Source organism: Pseudorasbora parva, chromosome 15 (assembly GCF_024679245.1).
Source record: "Pseudorasbora parva isolate DD20220531a chromosome 15, ASM2467924v1, whole genome shotgun sequence".
NCBI classification, from domain to species: Eukaryota; Metazoa; Chordata; class Actinopteri; order Cypriniformes; family Gobionidae; genus Pseudorasbora; species Pseudorasbora parva.
In genome coordinates, this window is record NC_090186.1 from 24,163,286 (window position 1) to 24,183,827 (window position 20,542).

The 20,542-nt window shown below is 37.1% G+C and overlaps 1 protein-coding gene across 1 annotated transcript; it reads right to left on the reverse strand.

Moving 5' to 3' along the window:
- Positions 1-1,010: 1,010 nt before the first annotated feature.
- cebpz (CCAAT enhancer binding protein zeta) lies at positions 1,011-20,094 on the reverse strand. Its single transcript, XM_067417411.1, has 15 exons — positions 19,676-20,094; positions 16,215-17,719; positions 14,349-14,580; positions 13,775-13,937; positions 12,487-12,575; positions 12,356-12,409; positions 8,365-8,467; positions 8,222-8,290; positions 7,470-7,536; positions 7,278-7,384; positions 7,138-7,198; positions 2,932-3,113; positions 1,857-1,924; positions 1,617-1,698; positions 1,011-1,440 (listed from the first exon to the last, which is right to left on the reverse strand). Exons 1-15 carry the CDS (start codon positions 19,826-19,828, stop codon positions 1,283-1,285), a joined length of 3,093 nt encoding a protein of 1,030 aa, XP_067273512.1. The 5' UTR covers positions 19,829-20,094; the 3' UTR covers positions 1,011-1,282.
- Between the last annotated feature and the right edge of the window lie 448 nt (positions 20,095-20,542).

Genomic DNA, 20,542 nt, shown 5'->3' on the forward strand with positions numbered 1-20,542 from the left:
TCTTCTGGAGCTGGGATGCACCTGCCCACAACTGGCCCAGCCGTCCGCTGTATGCATTATCTTAGGTCGCAATGTTACCTCAGATCATCAAACGGATTAGGGAGATTAGTGTGCAGTGCTTTCAATAGCCCTTCTTTGGAAGAACCAACTATGGTTCTCCGAGTTGACTCAGCTGCTAGAAACAGCCCAATACTGCTGAGGAGAGACCTCCTCACACAGGCGAATGGGACAATCTGGCATTCCTCAGAACCTGGACCCACACTCATGTGGAGTAACAGAAGTCCTCTCCTTTCTTCAAGAGCTTTTGGACTTGAGTTTTGTCATGTGGCCGGACAGTCATAGGGGAGAAACAACCTAATTGTGCACTTCCCCAGAGATAGGAGGTTGAACCTACCTCAAACCCCAGCAGATTCTATTTGGGGCTTTTCCACGGTCCTAGAGGCCATGAAAGGTGCCCCATTTGAGCCACTTCAGTCTATAAACCTGAAACACTTTTCACAAACACCTTTAAATAGGCACTTTGTTAAAATGAATATAAATAGCCTATTAATGATTGATTAACTAAAATTATAAATGTGTAATTGATTAAGGGTATAATAATTACATAAATTATATCTTAATCATTAAAAATTATTATTATAAATAAGCACTACTAAAAGCGAGGCGCTTTAATCTTTAAAAACCATTTGCTGACCTTTAATTTGGAGTAGGAACAGGGGGAGTGACTTTATTGCATCAGAGGTGTGTCACTTTACTCACAGCTTATTGGTCCAATTTCAGTTTGAGATCTCTCATCCAGAACATAACCTGCCCTGAAGCAGGTTAGCCATGGAGCGTAAATTACTTACTGTGGCGATGAACACTGCTAAAAGCCAAACCAATTTAATGGTGCCTTAAACCTAGGATTGGCACAAACTAAGCTTAAACTTATCTAGCTAGCCAGCTAAACCGGCTTCATGGTATAGGCCCCAGGTTATTTATTTATTGTATAATAAAAACCAACCCAAGCATTTTCACAGATGATATTAAAATATCAACTTTAAAGCATAAAAGAATCAAGAATCTTCACAAGAATGTATGAACCTGGGATGATACAACGAGTGAAAACAGACAATATTGACTGAACTACTTTACAACTCTACAGCTACAATATTATAGAAACATAGCACAGCATTCCTCCCTCTCCCGTATATCAGTGGGCTGGGATCTATGACAAATGGGAAGCAGCTCAGGAGACCTGGTCCACCAAGCTGGAGAAGAAATTGAAGAGTATATTTTTATTCTACTTTTTGGTTAACTTCTTCCTGTTGACACCCTGATGCTTTTTGGTCATTCCAAACTTTCTCTTGTTGAACGTGGCCTTTTTACGCCTGAGTGTTTTGACATCTCTCCCGCAGACCCAGTCATTCCGTTGAGTTTCCCACTTCAGTTGCTTAACATCTGTTTGAAGAGACAGGGAATTCAGGAAAGATTTAATTCCACAAAAGCAGCAACTCTTTCAGCAGATATCAATCACAGACAGTTTATTAAGCAATGATAAAGCATAATAATAATTTTATTTTTTTGTATAAATATTTCTCCACTAGAAAACTAACAAATCCATTATCAGCACTCACCAGCTTTGTCCGTATTAGCCAATGCATTCATACCGGTGTTTTCAAACTTCAAGCCTGCGTTTTCTTCCAGCAAACACCCAAACTGTTTACAAAGATATTTACTGTTCATTCAGCTATATTAGAAATGTGCTTTAAATATTCTTTCTTTTGATATAAGTGCACATCTCCTTCACTAATAATTATGTATTTATTTATATTCAATTATTATTTACAAACATTGTTACAGTTTAAACCATGTACCTCTTCAGCTGATGCAAACACTGCTTGGTCCTCCATTTTTCTTTTCTTTTTCTTTTCAGGTTGAGCACCTTTGGGATGATGGGTTCACACACAAAAAAGGGAAATCCGATTCAGTTGATTAGGGAAAAAACATAAGGGTGAATCTCACAAAAACACTTTGAATGAGAAAAAAAAATTAACAATGAAAAATGTATTAAGCAAATTTAGCCAATGTTTGTATATAATGTAATTGTTTGTTTAAAGTGGCATCTACTTCAAATGTACTGCTCCGAAATACTGAAAACACTAGCTACTTGTGTAAAAGAACAGTGCTGCACTTTAATCAGTGAAACTAGGAACTCTTCTGCTTTGCAGAATTAATAGGCATGGCTCTGATTTCACTGCCAATGACTCCTAGCAGACCCCCACCCTTCTAGTTTCAAAAACTCAACCGGAACCATGCATTATGTATACCGGTTTACCTTTGATTTATTAATTTTCCCAAATATAATAATAATCATCATCATGTCTTAGCCAGCTCTTCTCAGTGAGTTTTAATCTGGTTAAATATGTTAGGATCTCAAATTGGTAATGCACTAGAACTCAATTATTTTGACCGTCTCTAAAGACCAGTTACCATGCCCAATGAATACAATAAAGAACAGTTTCATTGGGTTGTGTGATATTTACCAAAAAAAGCGATTCTTTAATCAGAGCTTAACAAGAGCTTACAAACTCTTAAAAATAAAGGTTCTTAAATGGTTCTTTGGCAGGGTGTATGGTTCAATGAAGAACCTTTAATATCCAAAGAACCTTTCCATTGCACAAAAGGTTATTTGTAGTGCAAAAATGTTATTTTGACTATACTATACAATGGTTAGAAAAAATTGTTCTTTAAAGAACCTTTTACAAAATGATCCTTTGGGGAACCAAAAATGGTTCTTCTATGGCATTACAGTGAAACCCCATTTTTGGTTCTTCCTGGCACCTTTTTTTAAGGGTGCAGCTGATACAATTACCTTTTTTCTTTCTTAGATTTCCTACGGAAATTCATACTTGTTTTCATGATAATGAAAACTGTTATGCTTTGACACACCTGCTTCATCATCATCACCATCATCTTCTTCTGTTTGCATGAACTCTCCACCTTCATCCTCAAACTCATCTTCAAAATCTTCCATACTGCCCAGAGAGACCTCCTCATCATCAAGGTCATCATCAGAGTCAGAAACTGAATCTTCTTGATCTTCACCTTTCTTGGACTTTGACATCAGATTGCTGCAACAAAGATTAACTGCCATTAATATTACTGGATAAAGATTAAGATGATTTAAAAAAAATACTTGTGTAAAAGAAATTATTCACTAAAAACAAATCATCACTATAGCTGTGCAAGCAGGTTCTACTCGAGTGGAAAGAAAAAATAATTGTGCAATGTATAAGCAACCTTCCATGGACAGACTACACTAGAGTCTTATGCACCTTCCCAACTAATCCAATATTAATACCAACTCTTCACTTTGCACAAATTAGTTTCCAAACAATTTCCTTTAAATAAAAGTCATAGTTGTTTACCTTCAAAGGACCACTATGAATGCAATAAGCATTTACACCAACTGAATGCAATGAGGTGGCATTCTCCTAGCCTCTGTAAGGAAACTTAAAGGGTTAATTTACCCCAAAAAGAAAATGATGTCATTAATGACACACCCTCATGTCGTTCGAAGACCTCCGTTCATCTTCAGAACCTTGTTGAAGCTATTTTTTATTTAGTCCGAGAGCTTTCCGTCCCTCCATTGAAAATGTATATACGGTATACATTTCACAAGGACCAGAAAGGTAATAAAAACATCATCAAAGTAGTCCATGTGACATCAGTGGGTTAGTTAGAATCGAAAATAAATTTTGGTCAAAAAAATAACAAAAACTATGACTTTATTTAGCATTGTCTTCTCTTCCGGGTCTGTTTGCACTCTGCTTTTGTGACTCCGCAGTGACACTGTAATTCTGATGCTTCAAAAAATTATAACTAAGCCAATGATGTCACAGGTTTTTATTACCTTTCTGGACCTTCTGGACATGGACAGTATACCGTACATACATGGTTACTTCAGCAATTAGCATATGGCTTTGTATCAATAGAAACCCTGGAGTATATTCGAATGATTGTGCTTCCTCCCCTTCCTTTCCCCCTGAGACAAGGGATTTATGCATTTTATTTCTGGAAAAATTCCTCCAATGATGCAAATATCGTCAATTTGCGTCATCGGAGGAATTTTTGCCCAGAGGCTAAAGACTACAGCCAGCAGAGGGAGCAATTTCCACACGTTTTCAACTCGCACGTGGGGGAAGGAAGATCACACTCACAGCACTCGGCTCGCAGCTGCAGGCATTCATAGAAATGGTGCGGCCAGCGGAGAAAAGCAAGTCTTTCAACTTCTCAAACTAAATTCTATGAAAGTTAAGCTTTCAAAGGCATGAACTCAAAAAGGCGCCAGACTGAACATGCGCTGTGAATCTATGCCGCGGGCGCGTTTACCTCAGCTCTCATCATAAGCTCATCCACGACTGTCAATGTGATCTGACTCCTACACAGTTTTGGGCTGTGACACTTCCTTAGTGGCTAAATCACATATTGAACAGACACGTTTAGTTTTTAATTGTAGTGTCTGTTCTCTAACTGAACTGATTTTATGAAAATGAACGCAGCCGCAGTGGCAAAGTGAAAGTGATTCAGTAATCTAGGTGGCTTTGGGAGTGGCCTGCGAAGCATTGGGAGTGGCCAGCGACAATTGTTGTCTTTCATCCCCATGAGACAAAAATACATTTTCTGTATTTTCTCAGTCTAGAAAGCAACATATTAAAAAAATAATTTCACAATTTTTTTTTCACAATTTTTTACTACATTAATGACCCAATATAAATACAGATTCATCTTCTGTGTAGTACTCCTTTAATGGAGGGGCAGAAAGCTCTTGGACTAAATATAAAATGTCTTAAACTGTGTTCTGAAGATGAAAGGAGGTCTTACGGGTGTGGAACGACATAAGGGCGAGTCATTAATGACAATTTTCATTTTTAGGTGAACTAACCCTTTAAGTGTATAAGTATTAAATTACTCTCAGCAGACGGTGAACAACCTCCCAAAGGTCAGATGAGTTACATCAGTCTTTCCCAACTCTGCTCCTGGAAGCATGCCACTTATACACATTTTCGAATTTTCCTATTCAAAACACACCTGATTCTACTCATCTTGGGCCGGTTGCACGAGTAAACTTAGCCTAGTTTTGATGTAAATGGGCATTAAATGTTTTTTGTGTTGCACCATTAAACTTAGTTGAAGTGTAAATCTATGTATAAACTAAATATTTATGGAAGCTTCTGATCAGGAGTAACGGTTGGAAAAAATAGCTAACTGCATAAGCTCTTGTTTTACATGACAGACTTCAATTCTTTACACATATATGATAATGCTGATATTTACACAAACCAATATTTTTAGAGAGAAAACATTAGGGTGAATATATTACTTTGTTAGCGGCTCTTAAATGGGTTACTCCAGCGACTTAGCATTTCGTTTTTTATCAGTAGAAACCCAGGAGTATATTTAAATGATTGTGAATAAAAAGCTAAATAAAGCATTTATTCATTAATTCATTATAAGCTCAGCCCCATTTTCACATCTCCCGTTTGTTTTTCACATGTTAAATATATAACTAGTTAAATAAATCAAATTTTACTCAGTTGTTAAAGTGTTTTTTTTTTTTTTTTTTAAACATAACACATAGGTTATTTTTGTTAACGCCAAAAATTCCTTCTTAACATATAAAAAGTTTTCATGTAATCGATGGAAAGCACATAAAAATGGTCTCCTCCTCCTTTTTTTCTGATCTAAAAATTATCCATTCCGTGACCCATGATCCCTAATGTGATCCGAACCGTGAGTTGTGTCATCCGTTACACCACTAGTATTAAATGGAAAATTATTTTTACCGTTGGTTATGTGAGGCAGAATAAGTTATAAAAATTAAGAATAAACTGAAATTCAGAGCATTAACACAACTTCTGTGCACGTATTTGAAGGCTGCTATTGGATCATTGAGAGTAAACATCATCTGCGACTTTATGGAGAGCTTACAACCTACTAGCTACGTTCTGCCTTAAAATCAAATGGTGCAACCAAAAAAAGTACAAAGTTAGTTACAAACTAAATAGTTACTAAGACTCTAGTGTGGATTTTACGTTCAAATTTAAGAAAGAACTTACGAACGACTGGTGCAACCCTACCCAGCTCTTTAGTAGAGACCAAGTACATGAAATGGATGCATCAGATAAGGGAGATATCCAACATGCGCACTGTTGGGGTTCCTCCAGTTTGCTTTTGTACATTTAATTCAACAGCATTAAGTTAAAGAGGGTAAGATCTGGTCAAATTACCTTATTTTATTTAGCGATTTATACAATACATAGTTAAGTTAGCATGAGCATTTTTTTCTTGCTTATTACTGTGAAACTGCTTTAATACGATCTGTAAAGCTACTCAATTATGAACCTGTGCAGATTTTAAACACTTGCTTTATCCAAGACAAATACTGCATCTTGAAATAATTTTAATCTGCGTATTGCACTACGCAGGGCATTTCTTCAACAAATCTGCAGAGAATTTTATCTGAACAATAAAGAGAAATCATTTGAATTTAAAATAAGGCTACAGTATAATTATCTCAAACAGTAGCAACCCAGATTTTTATTTCATTTCATTGTGGCTCAAGTATACATAGCAGATTCTTAAAATATGTTCTGTGTAACTGAGAACGCTTGCATATCTATTTTGTGCTATTCGCTAGACCGCGGCCATATGAAAAACACTGTTTTCCACAAGATTGCTCCTTAAGAGAAAAAAAAATTGCCAGCAAGCTCGTACGACAGCAAAAAACAGACGCCTGGCTATACACAATGCATTTTTGGATGTATCTTTGCCTTTTCAAATTTCATCTCATAAGCTCAGACTGTAAATAATTCTCTTTCTAGTCTGGATGGTTGAAAAATTACAAGCAAAATAAAATAAAAAATAACTGAGGAAATGATGGCGGTGTTAGTTTGACTCAGAGACCCTAAACGGTCAAGGGTAGTGGTCAACATTTGCCTATTTTTGTTAATTAAATACATTGAAAGGGACATTTTAAAAGCCTTTTTTTTATTTTGCTTGTTCTCAACTAGGACACAGAAAAGGGTGCTTTCCACCACATCTGCATTGTCGTTATTACTCAATTGTATGTGTAACAGTGTGAAAAGAACATACCTTGCAAAGTCCAAATCATCATCCTTGAACTCAGTAAAATAGCTGTCTCCTTCATAAGCATCTGAGGATATTTTGGGCAGGTTACTCACAGCAGGAAGATCAAAAGTATAATGCTAGATGGTTTTGATTCCAGTACCTACCAAGAATCTGATCAAATTCATCATCGTCAACATCCTCCACACTCTCATTGTCTTCATTTCTGTTCGGCCTTTTCCAGCGTTTCTCTGCATCGCGCTTCTTAAAGTACCTGAGTGACACATGACAGCAAATTTATATTATTTTAAGGCACTTATAAATGACAACAGTCATTTGTATTTGAAGCTTCCACTAACCTGTAGAAGAACACCTCATCCACAGGTATCTGACTCTCCTCTTTGGCCAGATATTCATCACAGTTAACTGCACCAAAAAAAAAAAAAATTAAACTTTTCTTGTAAGTTAATAAACATACAACTTTTAGATTTGAATTTAAAAGCAAATTGTTATTACAAATAAATGTCCAAAAGTTGAACGCATTGTAGAAATGTTAAGAGAAGTTCTGTTCATCAAACATGTATTTGCTTCATTACTTCAACGTTCATTAGAAATTGTTCATTGGGGTGGAAATCTTTGCAGATGGTTCATTCCAACTAGATCCTGATGACCGTTGAACTTGAGGAGGGGACATTTCACCTTTATATGTTCTACTACTGGGGTGTTTATGAGAAGCATGAGACCATGTTGCATTAAGGAGATCTAGAGATCATTAAAAAAAATTACCACCAACTTTTTGCTCAAATTTTCTTAACTTGAATGTAATCAACGTTATGTGTTGCTAAACAGATGGAAGTGTCTTACATACAGATGGAAGTCATCCATGCTTGCAATTTAACTAGCCACCCACTAGTGGGTGGCTAGTTAAATTGCATAATCTCAAATTGAGTGATCTCAAAATTGGCTAGTCTCTTTCTGACTTCAATCATTGTCCACCATATCTGTTGTGCAGGAAACCTCAGGAAATTTATCCAATGTTCATAGTTCCATTAGTTAGCAGGAAAAAAAGCTAATTTATTTAACCTGTCAACCGCAACAATGCAGGACTTACCAGGTAATGACTTAATATTGCTGAGCGCCCTCCTGTATTTGGGCTGCATTAGCGTAGCATCTGTGTTTTCTAGAATACAAAGTATAGATTTAGCAAAAAGTCAGTTCTAAAGTTTACATTTTAATTTTGTAGAGTTGCCTTACGTTTTCCCTTCATTTGCTTTGGATTCCTAAATACAAAGCGATCTAAGAATCGGATAAGTGTGAAGTCCTGAAGCGGATCCCCTGTGTACAGAATGAACTCTCCCTGGGGGGGCAAATGAAGGAGGCATTTTATACATTGTCTTCAACTACTATAAACTAACATTTAAATTAATAATTTGATTCAGTGCACTTGTGTACATACCAGTAAAAATATATATTTACATTGTACTGATATTCTAAAACTACATGCATGTAATTAATTGCAGCAGTAATTAACGTCTGTAATTACATCTATAATTGCACTGCTGGCCTTCCTTTACACCTTAAAACACCCTTAAACCTAACCATACCACCAAATGGTGTGAGTCTTAAATTTACCAGTATCCCACCACAATGGCAGCAAAATATTTTACAATTATCAACTATTAATCAACTATCAACAAAGTAAGCACAATGTACTTTTTTAAAATGCAAATACACAGTAGTTAAAGACACCTAATATAAAGTGTGATGAATGAATGAATAAAAAAAGAAACGAAAAAATTTGTCATGAAGACAAGCTTTGAAGAAGCCTGGCCAAAAATTTGAAGTGGTTTAAAAACATTGTTTTTAAGTTTTGAAGGTCAGAAGTTATAAGTTAGACAGACACATACTTTTCAACTATTCTCCCCAACATTTACTATAGTAATTAACTAGAATGTGGCTTCTGATTATGGAGGACCAGAAGTGCCACTTAAAAATAAAATAAAGAATCAATTTATCAATTCAATAATTCCAACATAAAAATGTATATAAATAAATAACTTTTAAATGGACACAGTAACAGACAAATTTGTGTTTTTAAATGTAGTTGGGAAAAAAACAATACATTTTAAAAAAGCATTTTAAATGTATAAATAGACACATTTAAAACTGTTTATTAAATTGATGTTTTAAAACGTATATTAATAAAACAATAAAAAGAGCATTAATAAATAATTTAAAATCGCTTCTCTCTCTCTCTCTCTCTCGCTCTCTCTCTCTCTCTCTCTGCCTAGTGCTTTTCTTTATCCATTTATCAATCGAGTTAAAAAAATGCCATTGGACAGTACACACATGGGAGCAACCAATCAACTTTCGCCTCAGTTTGAAGAGTAGGTCCAGTATCATTGGTCTTAAAGCTATACTGTGTAACTTTTTTAGTTTATTCTTAGTTAAACCACTTAGTTCTTTCAAAACAAAAAATATGTGTGCTCATTAATGTATATTTACTTCTTTCAAGTAATAAAGTATTTTCATAAGTTTATAATATGCCATTGAAAATACATACGGGTAAGGGTTCGAATGCAGGTCGCCATGTTGCCCCTCCATCTTGAAAGTACATTAGCCAAAGAGGGACATACCCGTAAATTCAAGCTTCGCTTTTCGCGTATTAACACTCGATGGCAGTCATGAACGAGGTCGAACTGGAAGGCATGTTAATTTTGGACTAAATCAGCCACCGTAGGAGTTAAAACGAAATCGGAATTAAGAGGAACAGAAACTAATATTCACTGGATTGTCATATACCTTTACACCACTAGATGGGGGAAAATATCACAGTGTAGCTTTAAAAAGTAGGTGGGATCTTAAAACACACACGCGCATTGCATTCGATCGTTGTTGCGACATGCGTTCATCTCGCAACAGTGCGCGCGGTCACGTAGATTAAACCTCAATACATTTGAATGGCTTAAGCAGACAGACAACAGCTTCACTACACTATACAGTTATTTGCTTTTGAATCTATGGAAAACACTGTAGTGTTGACAAAATAGCACTTTGTAATGTAATAATATTAATGGTTGCACTTTTATTTATGAGTATGCACATTTTGTGCTTCTGTTTACATTTCTTTTATAACTTGAATGTATAGGAAGAAAGAAATATACTTTCTACTACTTAAAGTTACATGCACTTGTGGTGTTAATAAAGCACCTTTTTGTTACAGTTGTGGTTTGTATTTACCCCCGTACAATACAGTACAGTTTGTTCTGCTAAATAAACCATGACATGAAACATGCTGGGGTCAATTTGTTCTTAAAGGGGGGGTGAAATGCTGTTTCATGCATACTGATCTTTTCACACTGTTAAAGACTTGGATTCCCATACTAAATATGGACAAAGTTTCAAAAGTTAAGGTGGACGTTTGATGGGAGTATTTCTTTGTCAAAAATACTACTTCCGGTTAGTCATAAGTTTCGGCAAGTTTTTTGCGATCATGCGCCCCCTTTGAGGTTAATGGGGGCGGAATTTCCTTGTATGGGCCTTACGGACAATTCTACCGGAAGAGCGTGAGAGAGAGAGAGCGAAAGTAACAGGCTATGCCCATCAAAGCGCTGGCTCGTAGGCTGCTGCACAGGTGATGTGCACAATTACAATGTCACCAAAAAAGTGCGTTTTTGGTTGCCAGACCAAGACAGTCCTGCACAGATTCCCCAAAAACCCCGCGTTAAGGCAACAGTGGATGTAATTTGCTTTTCCGGATCAGCAACTGAGTTGCGCGAATGTTTATATCTGTTCGCTGCATTTCGGTGCCGACTGTTTCATAAACAAGGCCCAGCTCGACGCCGGATTTTCCCGATCGCCTAATGCTGAAGGATGGAGCAGTCCCAACGATAAAGGTCCCAACGTTAGAACCGCAGGCGGTGAGTGAGACTGCTTCAAATGTCTGTTTTTGCCTATGCTCATCAAGTAGCCCAAACATGATCACGTATAGTTAGTTGATCAATGGAGCATGCGATGTGTAGTGCGTGTACATTTGTTTAGCTGGCCACTATATGTGTAACTTTATGTTTGTGTATTGTAAAAGCACTCCAAACAACAATACACAAAGAGTGGGGAAATATGTTGAACTAAATAAGCACGCTTCTTCATTCAAATGCGCTACTATTCCGTGTCTTTCTATGTAAACACTAACTTAGCCTGCCGTGCAAAACCAGTCCGCTTACTAACGTTACAATTGTCTAAACCACGCGTAAACACACGTGCACAACTGCACTTCCCACATGTACACCTTCAAAGACAAAAATACGACCATATAATTCAAGTATAAATATGTAAATAACACAAGCCGCTAAGCATATTATATAGTTAGTGTATAACTTGTACCACATAGAGACGTCCTGCTCTAGTCGTTTTTGCTGCTGCTCCTGTTCAACTGCAGCCTCTGGGTCTGATTCCGGATCATAGATGTATGGCTGTATCTGATTAAAAGCCATATTTTTATTTTGAATAAAGTTTTTTTCCCGCTGTTAGGGATGACACAGCTTTACGAGGCACTCGACTCAACACAATAGCAGCAGCGAGCACACATCATTATTTAGCTCCGCTCACACGATACGCCCCCACCCGCTCTGCTTTTTTCGGAAAGACTCGGAACAGCGCATCTTTCTTATATAATTATAAAAAAAATAAAGACTTTTCGGAGATATGCAGGATGCAATGCTACTCTATAGGTACTCAAGATTGACATGACACTGACTGAAACTGAGTGTTTCACCCCCCCCTTTAAACATTGGTAATACTGCACACATTATTTAAAAATATACTTTATCTAAAAAGGTACTTAATTACTTGTGTATTTACTTATTAAGGAATCAATAGAGCGCTAATAAATCAATATTTGAATCGAAATCGAATTAAAGCCTCAAGAATGGAAATCGAATTGTGAAATCCTAACAATACCCAGCCCTAGTGAATAGCAAAGAAAGAATCTTAAACAGGCTCTCATCTCTGTACACTTTTAAAATGACAAGATAGATGCCAACAAACATTACTGGGTCTGTATTGGAGTAATGCGACAGACAACAAAACCCATTAAAATCAGTAATGCTGTCTAGACCGGATGCAGCGTGACCAGAGAATTGTTTCAAGGTGGAGCAAGTTCACAATAAGACCAGGGGTGTGTACCAAGACAGTGAATGAGGAGCATTTAATCTCAGGGTTACTGTAAACAAAAGAAAATTGTTACCTGCAATAATGTCTTAGCAAAAAGAGCCACGGAAGGATGGAAATGAAGAGAGAGCTGAAAGAGATAGCATGATGTCAGAACACAATTCAGTGATAATGAGAAGATTGGAAAGACAGTATTAGCCTTGGTACCTTCTGCAGTTCCCAGAGGGCTGTGTGATCAGCCCCACAGTACAACGGGTTTCTGTTCATGGGGTCATATAACACCTTATTTATACCACCTGAAGACAAAAGGGTTTTCAATAAATAAAAATGGCTAACCACAGTGGCATGTCGAGGCAAATTTACAAAATTCATTTTTAATGGTACAGACACGGCCAGGTTTTACAGCAGAAAGAAATTATAATAAAGTGTTTTCTTCCCATATAGAATACACACCTTATAAATAATCCATACTAATTTAATGGTATTATTATAATAAGTACTTGTAGCATGTAACAAGGACACCGTAAACTAAAGGTTTACCAAACATCTATTAAAACCAATTATCTTGACCGGTCACAGACCAGTCCACTGTCTGTGTGTGTGTAGGAGATGTGGGGTCCCTGTCAGAGCGCAGACGGGACAGGCTTAAATGTTGGTGACATTCATCCTTATGTGAAAAAACACGCATGTAAACACAATGGCCATATATTGTGATTAAATATTACAACGCGAGTAAATCACTCTCAAATACGGATTTTTTTTTTTACGCCAATGGCAAGCAAATTGTACGATTTCACTCACCTGTGATTGAGTTAGAGGTTAAAAAAAGCATTGATATAATTTGAGTTTTAAACACATTGCTTGGTTGAGAGAGCCCTGCCACTTTTTATCTGTATGGTCATGAAAGTTTATCAATTGCATGCGAGTTTGAGTTGTCTTATGTCTTGCACTTGAATGGACAATTTCACACAAATTGCCAAAATGCCAATCCTAGTGAGTATCCTAGTGATTCGTAGTTGATTGGATCCGTGCATTTGGTCTTAAAGAGACAGCATCCTAATTTTCTGCTACTGTGTTTTTAATATTAAAATCAAACAACAAAAGGCTCTGCAAAACTACTCACTGCTCTGAATAACTTTTAGACATTGAAGACTAAGTGTTATTTTACATTATTACTTTTTTCAATTTTTGTACATAATCTGTATCTAACTTTGGTTAGATCTACTTGGAAAAACAATGAAGTTTCTTTAATTTGTATCTTTGTTCTACTGTGTTTATTTGTGCCATTGCTTGTAGTATGATTGCTTGTTCTTATTTTATTACAGACAGTTTACTTGTCTTTAATAATGTTTGAAATTGAAATTATATATTTTCATATCGTATTATGTTTACATAAAGTTATCATTTGCATTGTTGTTTCTTTCTATGTAAAATGTACATTTACTAGCCAATGGCAACTCAAGCTTCAGTGTGTCCATAGAGCTGCAGGGCTCACCTTCCAAATTTTGATGATGTACCCATGATGCAGTAGGCTTCATCTGGCATTGTTTCACATTGTGTTTTTGGTCATCCCTGTCAAGATCCACAGGAGACACCTCAGCAACTTCATCATCATCGATATCATCATCAAGATCCTGATACACCTCATCCTCCTCATCCTGCAGAAATACCTTTTTTAGAAGCAGCAAGAAACTAAACCAGAGCCTGATCCCTGGAGGAACCCTCCAAAATGAGCAAATAAGAACTAACACTGATGGCTTTTGTGAGAAAATAGCTCATCACTTGCACACAACTGGCACTCTGTCCACTAATTTTCAGTTGTTAATACAGACAATTGTGTGACGGGTTAATTTTGACAGTATTCACAAACAGTGATTGATTGTAGTACAATTCCAAAAGTGATTTAACGACGCCAAGGCTAAAATGTGATTGTTCTAAAAGGCACACATGTTCAAGTTGATCGTCATACTTTCTCCAGTGGTAAGAGCTGGTCATACATGAAAGGTTGGGATTTCCCCATATAAGAAATTGCACTACACTGTAGATTGTGAGGGTATGTGTAGACTTACCCCCTCTTCCTGTAGCAGTAACTTGAGGCCTGGCTTGTCCTTCATCACCTCTGACACAAGGAATAGTGCACCACATATAAAGGCAGGGGTCTGCTCACAGCTGACCTGAAGTAACCTTTTCACAAATGCCTTTACCCGTCTCAGCACTATATCAGCTTTTAGAGACTTGTACAAGAGGTTGAGAAACATACTCTTTCTTGAGCATGACAATAATCCTGGGTCCAGCAATTTCCTGTGGATATCAAACAAATGGAGACATGAAACAATGACCTCTGTGGCAATTCACCAATAACATGTATATAAAACATAGACTGGGTAAACCCAGTCGGATCTGCCGGCGACTTGATTTCGCCCAGCAACTCAGTTTGAAAACCTGTACGTTAATTTCTACTGCTTCTATTACACTTTTGCGGGAACGAATCTCAGACTGGGTTATCCATCTGGCATGCTATTGGCAGGTTTAACACGATGACCATTAGAAAAAGGATGGGCCATTGCCTGTTGATCATGCTTTTTGTGGTCTGACTGGTTGAAGGACTATCCAATTGCGTTAAGAGTCAATTGAATAATGCTCGTTTTTCACACCTCTTGTGCAGTAGAAAATACAGAGCAGACTTCTTAGACTAATGTTCAATTTTAAATTGAGCTTGGTATGGTGATAGCCAGACAATATAAAACAAGGGTTCTGCAGGGTTTTTAAACTTTTAATAAAAGACTGTATAACTTTTAAATACCTGCACAATGTGTCCACAGCAATCAATATCAATAGTAATGTCTCATATTCTTTTACTTTAACATGCTACGGCTCACATTCAACAGCAAAAGAGGGTAACTGCAAGTTTAAAAAGTTTGAAGTTGGTCTATGCATAAATATATACATTAATCTATCTGTAAATGAGAGGTTTAACCGAAATTTAATTTTGCTTAATGCATATTTGGCAATAAACTGACGGTGCCGAATCGATATTTATAAAAATATTTTTTTTCATCCGAGAGTAAAAAAATGTTCAGGTGTTGTGGTTGATTAGATTTTAAGATGTGGGTGTTGCACTCAAATTGAGGCAGATGAACATGAGCTAAGTTTATGCACACTAAAAGATTGGAATTGCGTTTCTCAAATCTTGTTCACTTTTAGTTAGATATACTGCATTGACAATATGTGCAGTTCCTTCTCTTTTTTTATATGGTATATCACTGATGTCAACAATCAAGTGTTAATTCAGACTCAGACAACCAAACAATTTATAAAGATCATTTTTAGAGGTTGTCAATTACAAATCACCATCCTTTTAACCCCATGTGTCATAAATGAAAAAGGCATAAATGGAAGTTAAAAAGTAATGTAGGTACCGGTAAATGAAATGTGTTTTTCACAAAGCAGTACCATCTTTAATACAATTTCAAAATTGTATATTTAAATGTTTTATTCTATAGTTCTGTAATTTTGTATTTGTAGCAATGTCAAAAGCCACTTCAATAAAGTCAATATTACAATAAGATTGATTATAATATCAGTAATGTCTTTCTGCAGTACCAGCTCCATTTGGAAACTTTACATTCTCGTGTTTTCCCTTACAAAGGCATCTTTTATGCTGTTTAAAATGCAGTACATGTTCTATACACACAACTCACTGACTGACAGGTGGATTCTCTAAAAACAAAATGCTTGTGCATATGGAGCACTCATTGCATCAATGATCAATAGCCATTAAAAAAAACACAAAAAAGCCTAGTTATTTACATTTGAATTGGTACCAACTACTGATAAGTTGGTACACATAAAACAGGTTTAAATTAAGTGTACCAAATAACTCATTCAGTTAACTTTTTTGTCATTTATCAGAAAAATTATGGGTATTGGATTACCTGTAGAGTGCTACATAATAGCGATCTGAAATGGTCTGCTGGGAGTTCATGACCTGAAAGAGCAGCATAAGGGCTTGGACAGCAGTGTTAAATTTGACGACGTGCACCACTTTAAAAAGCGTGTCCAACTGCTTGGACACATTGTCATCCTCAATCTTCGCGTATGGATATGCTCTGTTCACTCCGCTTAGTAGTGCGCTGAGCATTTTAGACTCTATATCCTTCTTCTTAACACATGCATTGAAAAACGTGAAGTAGATGGTGATGAGTCTGGCAGCAAGGTCTGCTTCCTCGTGGCTCAGAATCACTTGGTTTAGGAAGCATGCGGCATAGTACTGAGCCTTTGCACTGATGTTGGATCTGAACATTAGGCGCTCAACCTCGCAGCACACCACTGTCTTCATGTTGGGGTGTTTGTGAATCACTGTTTCCAGCAAGTGTGAGGCTTTGGAAGCAATTTTGTATTCAGGATCACCTAATTTGTTGACGATCTGCACAAGAAGCACTTTCTCCTGCTCTGGCTGGTTGCAAAGCAGCTCGTAAGCAGTGACAAGTGATCGCATTTTGGTGGTCTGAACTGTATCGTGAGCTAATGTGTCCAGGGCTATGGCAAAATCTGCTACCTGAAGTTTTAGCTGGTGCTCAAAGTACCAAAGGATGAGCCTACGGTCCCGGGCATCCCTATTGCCACTGGCTTTTTCCTCCAACTGCTCAAAAGGATGTTGGGAGAAAGTCCGAAGCTTGCGGTTTTTTGGGAGAAGGTCACTAAGCAGCAGCTCCTTAAGGGTATCCAAAGCCATAAGGCCTTGTCTGCGACTTCCTTTCTTTTTCACCAGGGACACAAGGTTCTCAATGTGCTCAAGACCATGAATTGGAGCATCCTGAATTAATACAGTCATAGCTGCCATCCTATCGGTCAGAGTTCCTGTGGATACTACGCTCTTCATCCAGGCCGAGTTAGCACCTTTCTGGAAGTTCTTCTTGCTTTTGTAGAGGGCACTTTCATTCTCATAGAGTTTCTGAGCCAAAGCCTTGTACTGAATAACCAGTGACTCACTCTGAACTACAGATGTGCTCTCTGAGGTGTACTCCATATCAAACCACTTACCGCCAGGTTTGAGAAGCAGAGTCTGTCGTGGATAAAACTCAAACAAGTTTGTGTTTTTTTGTTTGGCTTTCTTTCCAGCATCAGGGCCAATTTTTGTAGATTTTACAGGGGGTGGTTTTAATTTTTCTGTTGAGGGTTTCGCAGATTGTTTCACATCTGTCTTTGAATCCTCTTTAATTTTGGAGCTTTTTGCTTTCCCTCCCTCTTTTTTGCTTGGCTCTGAGGATGTTTCATCCGGTTCATCTTTGATTATCTGTTGGTCTGCATAAGCACGGATGCCCAGCTTTGTTATGAAATCTTCCAGCTCTCCCTTCTCCAGATCATCAATTGCATTTTTCTTTCCACCATTGATGAGCTCCTTAGAGTCGCTGATGCCGGCCAGCATGACATAATCTGCCTGTGATGATACAAAAACATGATTTACCAGACAAACATTAAACATAACACCATATTCTTGATTACATGTGGGAAATTATATTATATTATTTAGATAGATAGATAGATAGATAGATAGATAGATAGATAGATAGATAGATAGATAGATAGATAGATAGATAGATAGATAGATAGATAGATAGATAGATAGATAGATAGATAGAGAGACTGTCAACATTAACGCGCTAGTCGTTAACGTGTTAAAATAATTTAACGCAATTAACGTAAATAAATTAGACGTAATGCATCACACAGTCGATCATAGAAGTGTTGAGTTTATCAAAATCACACTGAGCATCTGCACCTGTAACCCTGGAGGAAATTTCCATTCTATTTAACCCTATTCTGAGTTTGTGATTTTACAATCAAAACTGCGATTCTGTTTGTGAGTTTAAGCCATTTAACTCTGGGAAAGTGTTCAGTGATCCAGTAATCTAATTCATTCAAACAGTGCTAATGTAAAGCAGGCCAGGCTGACTAGGCTACAGTTACATCAGACACATCAGAGAGAAGAGAGACTCACAGCGCATTTTCAGTGAATTGTTCATTTCAGTGTGTGCTTTGCTTTAAAACACGGGCTCTGTCGTATTCTGCGATTGTTTCTGAAGAGCGCAATTTTGGTGTCATACAGTAAGCGTGTGGGAGTCTGTTATATTGATGCACAGAGAACGTGTACACACTTTCGATCACTCTCACACAGCATTCATGTATATTTAAGTACATTTGCGTTGTTTCCACACACAATCAGGAAGGATAATGTTTGATTTGTGTGTAGTGGAGGGAGCGACATTGTTGTGGTTAGTCACCCTTCAATCTGATTGTTTACTTTGGTTATAGCAAATGATGACAAAATGAATGTGTTTAATGAGACAAATAGGGACTGCTTCATTTCACAATAAGCATGCGATTAAATATTAAATGAATATATGAAATACACAAAATTGGGCACAACCCTAGTAAATATATGTATATTACACATTTTAATGTTAGGTGCAAATGCAGATGTACATCTTGGGCTACCATGAATAAGAATTCTATTTACATCTCTAGCTGCTGCTGCTCTGTGGTGGTAACTAGACTGTACAGATCCTTTAGGTTTATTCATGAATATGTAAAGCAATTTATTTTATAGTTTAATTTGTATGATTTTATTGTTAAATGGATTTCTACTTTTAAGGTTGTTCTGAAACCACTTATCAATGTGCTGGGTTTAGACTATTTTGGATGCACCGCATTAATGTTCCGCTGATCAAAAAGACTTTATGCCCTTCTTACACTACACTCCTGTGACATCTAGGTTGCTCAATCTATTGTTCAAATTATTTCTGGACTCAGTTTTGTAGTGTTACAAAAGAAAGTGCTGACAATCTGAATAAAATAAGCTTTCTTTAAGCTTAATCCCTGAATTATCAATGACATCCATAGTAAATGACATATTACATTTGCATAATAAAATCACTTAAATAGTTATTCTGGTAAATTATCCAAGTAATTTTGGCTTTTCGAAGAAAAAGAAGCTCATAAAAAATGGTTATCAACGATAGTTTCTGTAGTTATCTATTCTCTAAAAAACAAAATAAATAAGAATTAAGACTTAGGAAATATATAAAACATGAAAAAAATGCTCATATGAAGACATTCATATAAATGATGAAAATGATAACGATAATCATAATCATAATGTTAGATCTGTCATATATATATATGATTTAGCATGGCTATTATATGGAATGTTAAATAAAAAAAAATTAAAAAAAATGTGAATTGGCTGCAAAGTCACATGCATAGTTGAAGATACTTTTATGTCAGGAATCTATATTAAAAGATACTAGTTAGACCAGTGTTCGCAGTTTGTCCCATCAGTAAGTTATGCTCGTGTTTAACGAACACGTGTGTTGGATACAACCAAAAAGCTCACCTTTGTCCCGCCCAAACGCAATACATCCTCCAGTATGAACTCTTCCTCATTATCGTTATCCTCGCTGTGATTGCAGTCTCCATCATCCAAATCCTCGTCATTTTTCGTGTCCATGCTTTTTCTGTCCTTCTTGTGCTGAATGTGCTCCTCCATGATGCTCTGACGCACGCTTCCGCGTGGACTCACAGAAACACGTGTGCACACAATCTACAAAAGCAAAGTCCTTTAAAATAAAAGCCTCTACAAATGCAAAGGCAATGCTGCTGCTTTTTCGCTGGGTTTTTACCAGGGTTTTACTAGCCGTTGCAAACGAGCAGAAAGACAGGTCCTAATCTTGAATCGCGTGCTATATCTTTTCTAAGGGATCGAGGATGTTTGCCCCAGGGGGGTAAAAGTAGCCGAAAAGTGCTATTGACTTAACATTGAGCAAAACTTTGACCACTCATAGCTCCAAACGAGGATTTCGTAGACACATGAATTACACGAAATTTGAAGAGGCTGACAGGATCTCTCAGGACATACATCTCAGTGGGGTGTAAGTTACCCCTGGGTGCTAGAGCTGCCCCAAAATGGCAAAATTGCCAAAGTGCCATTCACGGGGAGGGTTGTCCCATTGAATGCATGTGTTTTCCCTACAATGGTAAATCGCATAGCGATTTTGTATTGACCACAGCTCTGGTTCACAGTGTCACAGAGACAAGGGGGTGGGCTCAGGGCCGGCGCAAGCTCAAATGCCGCTCTAGGCAGAGCACGATCGTGCCGCCCCACTCACAATTAGGTATCCTTAAGATGCATGTACATACAAATTAATATTTTCTTTATCTATAAAATTAAACTAAAATAAAAACGTACAAGCATGTTTTCAGA